The sequence below is a fragment of the Notamacropus eugenii genome, chromosome 2 (assembly GCF_028372415.1).
Source record: "Notamacropus eugenii isolate mMacEug1 chromosome 2, mMacEug1.pri_v2, whole genome shotgun sequence".
Taxonomy (NCBI): domain Eukaryota; kingdom Metazoa; phylum Chordata; class Mammalia; order Diprotodontia; family Macropodidae; genus Notamacropus; species Notamacropus eugenii.
Window position 1 is genome coordinate 408,838,738 of NC_092873.1, and position 14,933 is coordinate 408,853,670.

The following is a 14,933-nucleotide window of genomic DNA, read 5'->3' on the forward strand; positions in this document are numbered from 1 at the left end:
TCAGCTAGGATTTATACCGAGAAAAAGACCTATGAAGAAAGATAATCTCCACATCCATAGATGGCACTGATAAGTAGAATATGTATAGTATGGTTTTACATTTCTACACATATATTTCTGTCTAATGGTAGTCTTCTCTAAGGATGGAGTAAAAAGTTCATGACAGAGAACAAAAGAAAGCTTAAAGAAAAGCACAGAAAAGCAGGATAATTTTGAAAATTATATGTAATATTTATTACATATTTTAAAAAAATTAAACTGAAGTGGAAATTCATTGTTTTTATATTGAATCCTCTATTGTGCTGTGTACACAAAAATATTCTTTTTTGTATTTAAGTTCAAAATTGAATAAAAATTAAAATAGTTTTTTAAAAAGTGGGACCAAAAAAAGAAACTTAACATTTTCATTATTCACTTAAGAATTTGGTAAGGATAGTTTAGTTACTCTTTTCACATCCGCATTCCTGTAACTTCCCACTCTTTTTTTCCCTCTTGCAATATTTTTTTCTTCACCTCAGGCAGCTTATTACATGGAGTGTTCCTGCGACTCTTCCATCTTCCTTTTCCTGATTTTTGCAATTTTGCAAAATCTTTAGGCCTTTAAGTCCTTTTTGTTCCTTGGTCTTACATCTTTGTTTTTTCTTTTATCATATACATGAATAGTTTCCCTTTTAAAAAATGGTAACCAGGAAGCATGGGAGAATTGATTTCATCATTAATTCCTTTTTTAGTTAATTGTACTTATTTATCTTTCTTATGTTGCTGTTGTTTTAGGTGTTTGCTAGTCAAACAATTTCCTAATATTTGGTTTTTTGCAAGGTTATCTCTGATGCTTCTCTTTCAGTTCAACTCTTTTCATTATTAATTAATCTTAGCTTTGTGGTATATGTTATTCCTAAAAGCCTCGGGACCAGTAGCATCCCTCAGAACTTTCTCCAAACAGGAAAGCAACCTTGTAGAGAGAGGTATAATTTGTCAACTGCTGCTGCAAGTATTGCAACTATTATCTCCCTAGCAGTCATAGGCAATGGAGAACCAGAAAAGAAAGTTGTCAGCAGAGTCCCTGACACTGTCACATGGTTCAATAAATATGCTTTTTTTTTCATTGCATTGCCTTCAGTTTGCTTCTGTACTGTAAGAGCTAATGGGCTTTTCCACCTGCCCTGTATCTGCACTTTCCTGTAGGTGTTGTCTTCTTTTGTTAGAATGTGGGTTCCTTTAGAGCAGGGATTTTCTTTCTTTTCTATTTTTATCTACAGTGCTTATTTATAGTGCTTTGCACATAATTAGCACTTAATAAAAGCATTTTATTCATTTTGTATTGTAAATTAAGTTTTCATCATTTTTGAAATATATTACATTCTTACTTGTGATTTCTCATGAATATAAAATAATTCTGGGCTACTCTAGTGGATTTACATATTTGAAGTGTTTTTGCCTATTTCCTTGCAAAATTTGTTGATTGTTGTGTTGTTACTATGTCTGATTTTGGCATGAATTTGACCTTGCTTTATATAAGATATATAAACTACTAAAGGTTCTACTGTACTGGAAAGACTTTGAGTATTGACCACAATAAGCTGAGTCTGTTTTCTGATGGTTAATGTAAGTATGGAGATTTAGTTCACTAGTAGTCTGGCTTTTGACTTTGTTCTTTTATTGTATAGTTGGCGATGAATTCTTTTGGCCCTGACCATTTATTAAAGAAAGAAACATTTTTCATTGGTTCTCTGTCATATGCAACCTACTTTTACTTTTGTAGTGATTGTGACAGAGTTGTGGGGAAAAGGACAATGCATACTTAGAATAACAATTTTTAAACTACAAATACATTTAATTTGATGACTGACCATCTGACTATTAGATCCTGGAACACCAAGGAGTAGACATGTTCTCTGGAGTTCAGTTATATCAATTTTAGAATTCTTCCATTAAAAACAAAACAAAGCAGAAAAAAACAGGAACTTATAACTTAATGGAAAGATGGTTCACAGATACCCCTTGAAAAACAGAATAGGAATTTGGCAGAGTACATTTTATTGAATGTCCAGAGACAAGAAGAAACATTATTTTGTGGAATGTTTGGTCAGCATTACTTATTGTAGTATTAATGATAAGTATTTGCAAAAAGACTACCCTGAAAATAATTATAGTTTATGCATCCACATTGACTGATAACAATAAAGAGAGAAATTATTTAAAGAATTTGCCAAGATCCAGAAAATTGAATTAATATGTAATATAAGATTTAGTGACAACTGCAAAAAGTAACATGAAATAAAGATATTTCTAAAATATTACATTTTATCATCTTGTCCTAAATTCCTTGGTTCCAGTAGTTCCTCCAGTTGATTAAAAGAACAGCTAAGATTTTCATAAAGCAGGTGCTATAGTGTCATTCCATTTTGTGCACTAAAGCTGCAGTTCTTAAGAGTGGAATATCTGGGGGTGCCTAGTAATACTGGAGACCCTGAAGATCGAGACTTTTATCATACTACTGAAGCATTTAAATTTCTAATACAGTAAGTACGGATAGCAATAACCCATAAAAACAAAAGTTATTGGGGGGAGGTTCTCAATTTTTTAGAGTCTAACTGAATCTTGAGACCAAGATGTTTATAAAGTTTTGCACTAGGTTTAGAGTGGTGAGCTAGATGACAGTAATGATGGGACAGATAAGAATTGGATGAATAGGTTAGAGCCTTTGGCCAGCTCTGATAATATATGCTTAAGTGTATCAATGTGGTCAACCATCTATCTGTCTCTGTGTTTATATGTATTGTGTATGTGTGTGTGTATGTATGTATATATATATATATATATATATATATATATATAATGTTCTGTAAAAATCAGCTATATGGAAGTAGTTTGCAATGAGTAGCATAAAATGTAAATAAGTTTATTGAGAGTAGGGATTATTTCTTTGTTTTTATATGTGTGTTCCTAGTGCCTAACACAAGGTAGATGCTTAATGTTTGTTTATTGATTGATTGATTACTAAGAAGGCAGTAATCCTGCTCTGGTCTTGGTTTGACCACACATCATCTTATTGTGTTCATTTATCAGTACCACATTTGAGTGGTGTTACCCAGAGACCATTCAAAGAAGCTCAGCCAAGTTGTTGAAGGGCCTTTATATTATGGCATATGAAGACCAGTTGAGGATCCTGGGGTCCTTTAGCCTGGAGCAGAGAAAAACTAGGGGATGGCATATCTGCATTCAAGTATTTGACAAACTGTCACGGGAAAGGAGAATTAGACTCTTGCTTGGCTTAAGAGAGTAGAATAAGGGACAACAGATGGAAGTTTCAGAGAGACAAATTTAGGCTTAGAGTAAGGACACATCTCTTAAAAATTAGAGCTCTTGAGAGTGGAATGGGCTATCTTAGGAAGAAGGGTTTCCTTCTCAATAAAGGTCTTCAAAGGCTTGATGAATGGTGACTTGTCAGGTATGTTACAAAGTAGAATTCTTGTTTTAGTACAAATTGGGCTAGATGGTCTTTAAGTTCCTGTGAACTTTTGAGATATTGTGATTTAATGGTTATATAATCAAAATAATTACCAGGTTTTTTATGGGGGATTATGTATGTGGGTCTTTTGTTTTGAATGGTCTTGTTTTATATATACATATACATATATATATATATATTTACCACACTTGAATTACAAAAGTAATTCAGCACTTTTAGTACAATTTATTTATAGTTTTAGAGCCAGTATGTGTCCAGAATCTTTTAGGTCACATGACCAATATGCAAGTTAGAGGCAGAGCTTGAATATAGGTCTTCCTTGGTGACCTCTTTATCCACCATGCCATACTGACTCATTTTTGTGAGTACTGACTCTTTTATGTTCCATCTTTCAATTTTTTTTTTCTAACTCAGGCTCTTTTTTATTTTTACAATTCTTTTTTCCCAAAAAATGAACAAATTGGAGGTACCCCATATGTTAGTGACTAGTATTTATGAACAAATATTTTTCTTGTCCCTTCCTTTTTGGTGCATGATTATGAGAGTCAGGTTCAGATTATTTCCATAGGTATGTTTCTAATTACATGTCATTTTAAAATTTCAAATAAACAATATTACAAAAGCTGAAATACTGTTAGCAAATAATAATTTTATAAAAGTAAACCTATTAGGATAAAGTGAGCATCTAGGGAAGGTGAAGAGTAAAGAAGAGTTCTATAACAAGGGAGTTTATATTAAAAAACTATTTAAAAAAAAGCTATTTTAATGCCAAAAAATCCATTTTCCATGTCATATTTTATTGATTTTTACAATGTCTTTTGTGTTACGGTGAAGGCTAGAAGCCTCCACAGGATAGAGGACACAGTTTTCAAATGCATGGAGTTTTGCACTTTTCAAATCATGCCTAAGACAAACAAGCATTTTCCCCTAATTCTGACAAAAGACTTACACATATGGAATAGTTCTGATTAAGGATGCCTCCTCTAATCATTGATGGTGGTATATATAAAGGATGTTTTCACTGGAATCATTACTTCTCTATTTTGTAATGATTTAATTCTGTGTTTATTTCAGTAGTTTGAAGAGTCTTAGTTCCATCATTGTGAGGATTTCTTAGATTATTAAAAATGTGTACTTCTACAGGTTCAGTCCTCTGTGGCTGTTGGAACTCCAGATTATATTTCTCCAGAAATCCTTCAAGCCATGGAAGATGGGAAAGGAAAGTATGGACCAGAGTGCGACTGGTGGTCTTTGGGTGTCTGCATGTATGAAATGCTGTATGGAGAAACACCATTTTATGCAGAATCTCTGGTGGAAACATATGGGAAAATCATGAACCACAAAGTTAGTGTTTTAAAATATTTTTTAAAACTTCCTTGGTAAATGAAATAACATAGTGTTATCTAAAAATGCAAATATTTTCCAGGAAAATAAATAACTTTAAATTTTTTAAAGTCATAGCTGGAAGTGATTTTAGAGATAAGATGGTTGTTGCCTAAGGCTTTATCTTTGAACCTTTTTTCTTTACTCTGTTCCTTGGTAATATAATTAACATTTATGGCTTCAGTGATTGCTTCACCAGCAGGGGCTTGTAAGCCCTATATTTCTAGCCCTTCTAGCCCTGTATCCTGAACTTTACATCTTTCCATGTACTTGTTGGCATAATATTTCTACCATAATGTCCAGCAGTGCAAATTCAGCATCTCTAAAACCAAGTTTAATATATCTCTCTAAAAGTTTGCAATCCTTTATTGACATATCTTTGTCACTGCCATCCCGTGTTAAAATATTAGTGTGTATAGTTAGTATTTTCATGATGACCGTCTAGGGAGCCCTTCTCTCTTTATCTTCCCCCATTCCCCCAGCTCCATAATATCCCCAAATCTGTCTAACACATTCCAGTGGCAGCAGGAAAAGATTCTCTAGTCTTTCCCACTTTCATTCCCTCTTTATCCCTTTTTCCCCCAGTTGATATCACTCAGAAGTCATTAGGCTACTTGACTACTCACATGGCACCTCAGTGCGAGTCATCAGATCTCTTCCTTCTGGTGAGATGTAGAGGATCACCAGGCCTTACCATCTTTCCTGTCCCTATGCCCTGCAGACCTCATCATTGTCACCTAACCTATTGACATAATATGAGGACCTTTGTGCCTTCTCATCTGCCCCTTGCTGAATCCTTAGGGACTTTTTTTTTCTATCCCACCTTGCAACTGAAATTTTGTTTTATGTGTTTCTTTAGGATATTAGAGTATGAACTCCTTGTGAGCAGGGATCACCTAGCTTCTTTTTTGTATTTCTAGCACTTAGCACAATGCTTGGTACCTAATAAGTGTTTAATATATGCTTTTTAAATCTACTATCTCTATTCCAGTCACTATCAGACTAATATTGCTTGTTTGGTCATTACTTTGCTGAAAAACTCTTTAATATCTGCTCACCAAATGAAGTCCAAACTCCTTACCTTGCTCTTCAATGCCCTCCACAAACTACACACTCACTGTGCTATAGTCAAATTGAACTGCAAATTAATTCTAGTCTAAGTAGAGCTTTAGAGGTGGAAAGGCCCTTTGAAATTACCTGGTCCACTCTCCTCCAGGTATTTACATTCCACCAATGGAATACAACACATATTCAGGTAAGGAAATACATGATCATTTGAGAAGGGAGACTCTTTACCATTGAGAGAATCCAGGAAATTGTCATATAGGGAATAGCACCCAAATGGAATCTTGTAGCAAGCAAGGGATTTGTAGAAGTGAGGAAGCCTTGAGTTCCAGGCATGAAAACAGAAGATATAATGTCAAGTTCATCAATTTTAGCTAGAACATAGTCTCTTTGAAGAGGAATAATGAAATTAACCTGAAAAGATGGGTGAGGACCATAGTTTTAGATGCCGGAATATTTTGTCCTAGAGGCGCATAAGAACTCTCAAAGACTTATAGGGTACATGGTCTGACCTGTCTCTTAATATTAGTTTAATAATAACTCAAAAGGGTCTGACCTATCCATCCTCACTGGAAAAACTCACTGGATGAAGAATGCCTGTTGTCTAGACCACTGGTGTCAAATTCAAGTAGAAATTGATCCCTACTGGCCTGCAGGCCCACATTGACTACGAAAACCACAAATTAGTATGGTGTTCTATATTTATTTTCTTAAAACATTTCCCAATTACATTTCAGTCTTTTTCACTCAGGAGTTTTGCAGGCCTGGAATTTGACACCTCTAGTCTAGGCTATGACATGAGTTTAAATGGATTAAATAGAATGTTTTGTATGCCTGTATATAAATGCATATATGCACACACATGTATTAGACATGTGTAGACAGCACACTATCCATTCTATGTGTACACATATGTGTGCATGTAGATGCATGTAAGTATACATCGACATGTGGTACCTGCATATTACATGACCGACTACAAATTGGATGAGTTGAGTCATCCCCTAATTAAAAGAGACAGAAGAAGTCAGAGTGAATATCCATTTGGAAATTTCAAGGCTCTTATAAGGAACCTCAAATTTCTCCACAAAACAAAAGTTCATCTTATATAATATCAATATTATATCAGAGGTTAATGTTATAAGAAAAATAAAAAGAGTGAAATTTAAACAACAACATCTTTATTGTTGTTAGCAATAGTTTGGCAGATATGTAGAAGCTAGGTTGGAGAAAGGCAGACTAGCAACAAGGAAGCCAGTTAGGGACAAATACAGTCATACAAATAAGGGATGAAGAGGACCTAAACTAGAGTAAAGGCCTTGTGAATGGGGAAATAGGGGGACATGTGAGATAAATGTTACTGAAGCAGAATCTGCAAGACTTAGCAACTGCTTAGTTAAGAGTCAGTGTTGTCTTCAGGATTACAAACCTGGCTAATTAGAAGCATGGTCAAGAAATAGGGAAGTTTGGAGGAAAGGTGGGGTTAAGATAGAAGATAATGAATCAACTTCCATGGCAATAAAAACATACTACTTCATTTGCATGTCTCATATGTATTTATCTTCTGTTATTTTGTCTTATAGATATCGTCCTTTAATAATTGTAGGCTCCATGAAAGTCAAATACCAATTCTTCTCTCAACTTTGAATTATCCTAAGCATCTTGCTTAACCTTCTATACCTTTTAGATATATAAAAACAATAATAGTAACTAACGTGTAGTACTTTAAAGTTTGCATCATCTTTGCTTAGATTATCTGTGAGGAAGGGACTACTTGAATAAAGCAAGGCTCAGAGAAGTTACTCACTTGACATGGTTATGGAACTAGTTAAGTATAGGAAGTAGGATTTGAATTTCATGTTTTCCTAATTGCATGTTCAGCACTGTTGGTTTATTGTTAACTCTGACTCATTATTGATTATAGTGATTTAATATCTGTTGTATCTGACTCATTACTGATTATGGTGATTTAATATCTGTTGTATTCTTAATCTGTTGTTCTTTTTGGTTTTCTTATGGTTGTTCAACATTTAGGAGAGGTTTCAGTTTCCAGTTCAAGTGACAGATGTGTCTGAAAGTGCTAAAGACCTTATTCGAAGGCTCATTTGTAGCAGAGAACATCGACTTGGACAAAATGGCATAGAAGACTTTAAAAACCACCCTTTTTTTGCTGGAATTGACTGGGATAATATTCGTAACTGTGAAGCACCTTATATCCCAGAAGTTAGTAGTCCTACAGATACTTCAAACTTTGATGTTGATGATGATTGTTTAAAGAATTCTGTAAGTATAACATTTAGAAAATTTCTTACCTTTATAATTAAAATCTTATAGTTGAATATTTTAAACAATTTGACAATTTTAGAATTTCACTTGTACTTTTTGCTTATTATCAAAAGGCATTTGTTGTATTCATTTGTACATATACATATGATATCACTGGGAAAAATGATTTGCTTAAATGTTCCCGTTTATAAAAATTAGTTAATATACAATTTCTCTCGTCATTATCATTCTTTATGTTAACCAGGCTTATAACCTCATTGTTGTCTTTGATTTCTCCTCCTTTACATCCAAACAGTGGACAAGTCCTGTCAGTTCTATATCCATAATTTGATTCAGTTCAATTCTATTTAACAAACTTTCATTTAAATACTCACAGTGTAGTTATTTACCCTTGTATTAGGTGTTCATGATACAAAGACCAAAATGAAACAGACCCTGATTTTAAGGAGCTTAAATTCTGATAAATGGATACAGCATGTACACATATAGCTAAATAAAAAGTATATACAAAGTAATTTCAGGTGTGTGAGTATCATTGAGTGATAATTGGGAGGATCAAGAAAGGCCTCATATAGGAGATAGCACTTGAATCTTACAAGGAATTAGGAATTTCAAGATGGAAAAATGAAGAGAGAGAACATGCTTAGGCATGGAAGATGAGAGGTAGAGTACCTAGTTCAGGGTCTAGAAAATAGGCCAGTTTGACTGGAGCACACTGAGTGATGAAGAATATTGTGAAGAAGTCTTGAAACAGGCCGGAACTAAATTGTGAAGCACTTAAAATGCTAAGCAGAGGAAGTTTTGTTGCTATTACAAAGGATGGCCTTGTTTTTGTTATTTAATACTAATGATGGTTCAACCTGTAGTTAAAGAATATCATTTTGCCAGCTTTATGGAAGTTTTATTTAAGAGGGGAGAGGCTAAAAACAGGAAAGCTTATTTAGAATCTATTAAAGTAGTCCAGGTGAGGCATGATTAGCACCTTAACTAGGACTGTGGCCACTTGTGGGGAAGGAGGAAGGGAGAGAATTTAGAACTCAAAGATTTAAAAATTAATGATAAAAATAGTTTTTACATGTAACTGGGAAAAATAAAATACTACATAAAATTTTTTTTAAAATGAGTTTTAGTGAACAGCATTGTGCTTAAAAATATTTAATTTAAAAATGTTTTACTATCATGTTTCATTCAATTACTCTTAGTTAAAAACTATTGTGATACTTCAGTTGTTTTCACAACATAGAGAATGTTAAATTAGGAAGAGAATTGAGTCTCTTAGTCAACATTTATTAACCCCACTTCTATGTGACTGTTACTGTGCTAAATGCTAGGGATATAAAGAAAGAAAAAAGACAATCTCTGCTTTCAAGAAATCTAATTGGGGAAGCAGCATGCAAACAACTATATACAGACAAGCTTTATACAAGATAAGTTGGAAATTATCAATAGAGGGAAGGCACTAGAATTCAGGAGGATCTAATTCAGCCTATAAGTAAAAAAGAAAAGTGCATCTCTTCTAATATTTGCCATCAAATGATTCTTTGCTTATAGACCTCTAAAGAAAGGAACTGACTACTTTGGATCTAGGCCATTCCACTTTCAGATCACTATAATTATTTGGGATCTTCTCTTTACATCATCTCTAAATTGCCTCTGCAACTTGCATCCATCCATCCATTCATCTTATTACTTCTGTCTTCAGGAGCCAAGAACAAAACTATAATTCATCTTCCATATGACAGTTGGTCCCTCTAGACCAGGGATGGGGAATCTGTGGCCTCAAGGCCATATGTAGCCCTCTAGGCCCTCTAGTGGGGGCCTTTGACTGAATTCAAACTTCACAGAACAAATCCCCGTAATAAAAGGATTTGTTCTGTAAAGCTTGGACTTAGTCAAAAGACTGCACCCAAGAACCTAGAAGGCCACAAGTTTCCCATCCCTGCTGCAGGCCTATATTTTGTAGGGTTTTTAGCACAAAATGGAATGTCCAGGAGATATCTTAAACTCACAGTGTCTAAAAAAGAACTTGTTATTTTTCTCCCTAAACCTTCCTTACTTCCTACCTGCTCTTTTATTATAGGGAGGCAGCAGCATCTTCCTAGCCCCCCGACTCACAGCTTAAATGTCATAGTTGACTCTTCATTTTCTCAAACCCTTGTCTCCCTGCCATATTCAATTCATTGCCAAGGCCTGTTGGTTTTACCTCTGCAACATCTCTTTAATATTTCCCCTTCCCTCCTATAATACTGCCACCACTCTGTGCAGGCCTTCATCATCTCAGCCCTAGACTGTTGTAATATCCTGCAGGTATATCTGCCTACCTGAAGCATCTGCCTACTCCAGTCTATCTTTCACATAGCTTCCAAAGGATTTTCTGAAAGTATAGTATATACCATCAATGCATAGGTCTTTATCATTATTCTACTTAGTAAATTCCAGATGACTCCCTGTCACCTCTAGAATCATATAGGCAGTCCTCTGTTTGATGTTCAAAACCTTTCTTAATCTACCCTTCATTCTTCCTCCTACCTTTCTAGTTTTCTTATGCCTTATTCCCTGCCACATACTTCTCAGTCTGATGGCACTAGCTACCTTGCTGTTACACAAGTATGTTGTTCCATCTCTCACTGCCCATCATTTCTTACTGTCCCCAAGGCCTGGAATGCTTTCCTTCCTCATGTCTGCATATCTTCTCTGGCTTCCTTCAAGTCCCAATTAAAAGCCCATCTTCTTTTCATAATTTCTCTTAATTCTAGTGCCTTTCCTCTTTTAATTACTTCTTATTTATTCCTTTTATTAATTGTTTGTACATATCTGTGTGTTTTTTTCCCCCATTAAATTGTGAGCGCCTTCAAGGTAGGGACTGTGTTTTGCCTCTTTTTGTGTCCCCAGTACTTAACACAGTAACTGATACATATAGTAGGGGCTTAATAAATATTTGTTAATTGGCTGACTCTCATTCCCCTTCTTTTTCTTAATACTTCTCTTTATTTTTCTTAATATTTTATTTTGTTCAAAATCATTTTTAATGTTTGCTTTTTAAAATTTTGAGTTCCACATTCTCTCCCCTCCTTCCATTCTCCCTCCTTAAGAAGGCAAGCAATTTGATTTAGTTTATACATGTGCAGTCATGTAAAACGTTTCCATATTAATCATATTGTGAAACAAAACATGAAGAAAATAAAGATAGTAAAATAGTATGCTTTGATTTGCACTCAGACTCCTTCAGTTCTTTTTCTGGAGGTGGATTGTCTTTTGGAAATCATAAGTCTTTTGGAAATTATCTTGGATCTTTGTATCTCTGAGAATAGCTGAATCACTTAGTCTATCATTCTACAATATTTACTGTGACTGTGACAAGTTCTCCTGGTTCTTATCATTTCACTTTGTATTAGTTCATGTAAGTCAGGTTTTTCTGAAAGAATCCTGCTCATTATTTCTCGTAGTACTATTCCCCTTAATTTCCAGTTCTTTGCCACTACAAAAAGAACTGCTATAAATATTTTTGTACATGTAGGTCCTTGTCCTTTTTTTTCTTCTCTTTGAGATTCAAACATAGTAGTGGTATTACTGGGTCAGAGCATATACACAGTTTTATAGCCTGTTGGGCATAGTTCCACATTACTCTCCAGAATGATTGGATCAATTCATAACTCCACCAACAGTGCAATAGTATCCCTATTTGTGAATGACTCATATTTTTTATAATTTTGACTTCGTCCTCTATCTTATTTGAGAAAAGAAGCTGTTATCAGATAAACTTGCTGTAAAAGTAATATTTTCCACATTTCTGCTTTCCTTCTAACGTTGGCTGCATTGATTTTGTTTTGTGCAAACCTTTTTAATTTAATGCAATCAAAATTATCCATTTTATATCTTGTTTGGTCATCAATTCTTTCATTATCCATAGATATGACAGGTAAAGTATTCCATGCCCTCCATATTTGCTTATGGTATCACCCTTTAGGTCTAAATCATGTACCCATTTTGAGCTTATTTTGGTAGATGGTGTGAAATGTTGGTTTATACCTAGTTTCTGCCAAACTATTTTCCAGTTTTCCTAGTGTTTTTATGTCAGATAGTGACTTTTTGTCCCAAAAGCTTTAGATCTTTTCTTTCCCAAACACTAGATTACTGTGGTCATTTACTACTATGTATTGTGTACCTAACCTATTCCCCTGATCCACTTATCCATCTGTTTTGTAGCCAGTACCAGATTGTTTTGTTTTGATGATTACTTCTTTGTAATACTGTTTGATATCTGGTACAGTCATGATACCTTCCCTTACTTTTTTTTCATTGATTGCCTTGCTATTCTTGATCTTTTGTTCTTCCAGGTGAGTTTTTGTTACTATTTTTTGTAACTCCATAAAATAATTTTTGGTAGTTTGATTGGCATGACACTGAATAAATTAATTTAGGTAGGATTACCATTTTTATTATATTAGCTCAACCTAACCTTGAACAACTAATATATTTTTCTAGTTCAGACCTGACTTTATTTGTGTGCGAAATGTTTTTTAAATTGTCTTTATATGTTTAAATGTGTCCCTATGGTTCCTGGGTTTGTCTTGGCAGGTAGACTCCACAACTGTGTTGTGTACAGTTATTTTAAATTGAGTTTCTCTTTCTCTCTCGTTACTGGATTTTGTTGGTAATATAAATATATATTGATGATTTATGCAGATTTATTTTATATCCTGCCATTTTACTAAAGTTGTTAATTATTGCAACTAGGTTTTTGTTGATTCTCTTGGATTCTTCAAGTATGCCATCATATCATCTCCCATTCTCTTTCATGACCTCAATTGTCTCCTACACATAGATATGTCTAAAATCAATATTTTCAGCTCTACTCTCTTTTCTGAATTTCATTACCTCCGAGGACAATTGCTTATTCAACTTTACCAGCTGAGTATACCATCAGTTTCACATATTCTTTATGTAGAAGACGGAATTTATTATCTCTGTTCCTAGAACCTCATCCTTCTCCTATTTTTTATTTCATTTTATGATGACATTACCCTTTCAGTTTCTTAGGTTTGCACCATTAAAGCCATCCTTCAACCTTCTGCTTCCCTTATCCTTCACCATATTCAGTTAATTGTCTAATTTTTTTAATACTTTATTTTTATGCAATTTCTGTACTTCCTCCATAACAGTAATGAACATTTTTTTTTGCCAGTATAAATCCTGTTTTATGCCTTACTGGAGATTGATTATTAGTAGCTTATCAAATTTATCAATTTTGTTGCTTCTGCCAAGGAGTTTTACACTATTTTACCATAAGTATAAGAGGTAATCTTGTTACAGAAATACTTTTAAGCTCCATTTTGTTCTGTCATATACCTTCTTATGGATCAACAAGACAGGATAAAAAGTCAATGCAGTTTTAAGCTCTGAAAGCACCTTGAATAACTTAAAACTACACTAAGATGTTCGGTATACCTTGAACAAATCCCATGTTGATAAATAGCTTTTGTTGGGCTTTTTGGGGAGCGGGGGGAGGGGGGCGAGATCTGTTAAGATAGTTAATTTCACTTTTATATCCAATATTCACCATATCCAGCACTTTCAGCTTTCTTTTTGAAGAAAATGTTCATGATAAATGACTCTAAAGCCATATAGTTCATGGCATTTTGACTTTTTTTTCCTTTATTCTAAAAACCATATTTTCCAGTCTTTTTCACTATCCTATTCAGTTTCTATCTGTGCCTGGAAGATTCAAGTTATATGCTGATTCAATTTAATGAATCTTCTTCAGTTCTTACGGAGTTTATTTACTTCCTACCCTCTGTATCGGATTCTGTTTGCCTAAGCTGCAGTCATTTTCATGGTGCAAGGTCAGATGACCAAGTTTCTCATGATGTTTCCTATTATCTTTGTTACAGGATGAAGTCAACTAATTTGATTCTTTTATTTTGTTGTCTATGGAATATCTATGAGCCTTCCTTCTTTTTAATTGCAGATTTCTTTTATCTCCTTGCTTTGTTTAAAGCAAAAATAAATAAAAAATTTCTCAACTTGTCCTTGAACAAGGATTTCATGTTTGAAGTACTCTCATGCTTCTAGACAGACTAAAAAAAAACCTGTTATTAATAACATCCTCTGCCTCCTTTGCTTTTCCTTCCAAAAGTTTTTTTGTTGCTTTATTTTTTGTATAACAATTATTTCCATATATTAACCCCTTCTCTTATTGAACTCTCCCTTGTAACAAAAAAAATTAAGCAAAACCAACCAATAAATAGCCATTTCTGTCATCTTACACAAGAAGACGGGAAATATATTGAAACCTTAAAGTGTCTTATTTTCTTAATCTGTTTTCTCTCACAGAATTTCTCTTTCAGTTTCATTGATTTCCTTGGATTATTTTTTTTTAATTACATGTTCACTCAATCAGGGGAAGGAATAGAATAGACAAAAACGTCTGTCAGAATCAGGAGAGTGACACTGGTTTTTATTTATGGCATAGGGAGAGTGAGGGAATCTGCAATGAATATATGCTGTCATTGGTTTTTAGTACTTTACAAAAGATTTTGTATCCATTTTATAACACTAAGTACTAAAAATTTTTCATATTTTTCCAGTGGAGGAAGAAATATTAATTGAATGAGTTACAGAATGATCTGCAGTTGCTGTTGTGCTTTGTTTTCAAAGAAGACTAGTGATATTACAGATTGATGTCTCGACTTTCTTATGAGCTGGATTGAAGTGAGGCAGAGTTGTG

The 14,933-nt window shown here is 34.0% G+C and overlaps 1 protein-coding gene across 11 annotated transcripts in view; it reads left to right on the forward strand.

Annotated features, from left to right (window-relative positions):
- The window catches only part of CDC42BPA (CDC42 binding protein kinase alpha), a 372,601-nt gene that overhangs the window by 199,293 nt on the left and 158,375 nt on the right, over positions 1 to 14,933 (forward strand). For all 11 annotated transcript variants that reach the window (XM_072647658.1, XM_072647660.1, XM_072647659.1 and 8 more), the window contains 2 exons: positions 4,616 to 4,816; positions 7,955 to 8,203. In XM_072647658.1, the coding sequence (XP_072503759.1) occupies positions 4,616 to 4,816; positions 7,955 to 8,203 (450 nt within the window). The remainder of the gene's footprint in view (positions 1 to 4,615; positions 4,817 to 7,954; positions 8,204 to 14,933) is intronic.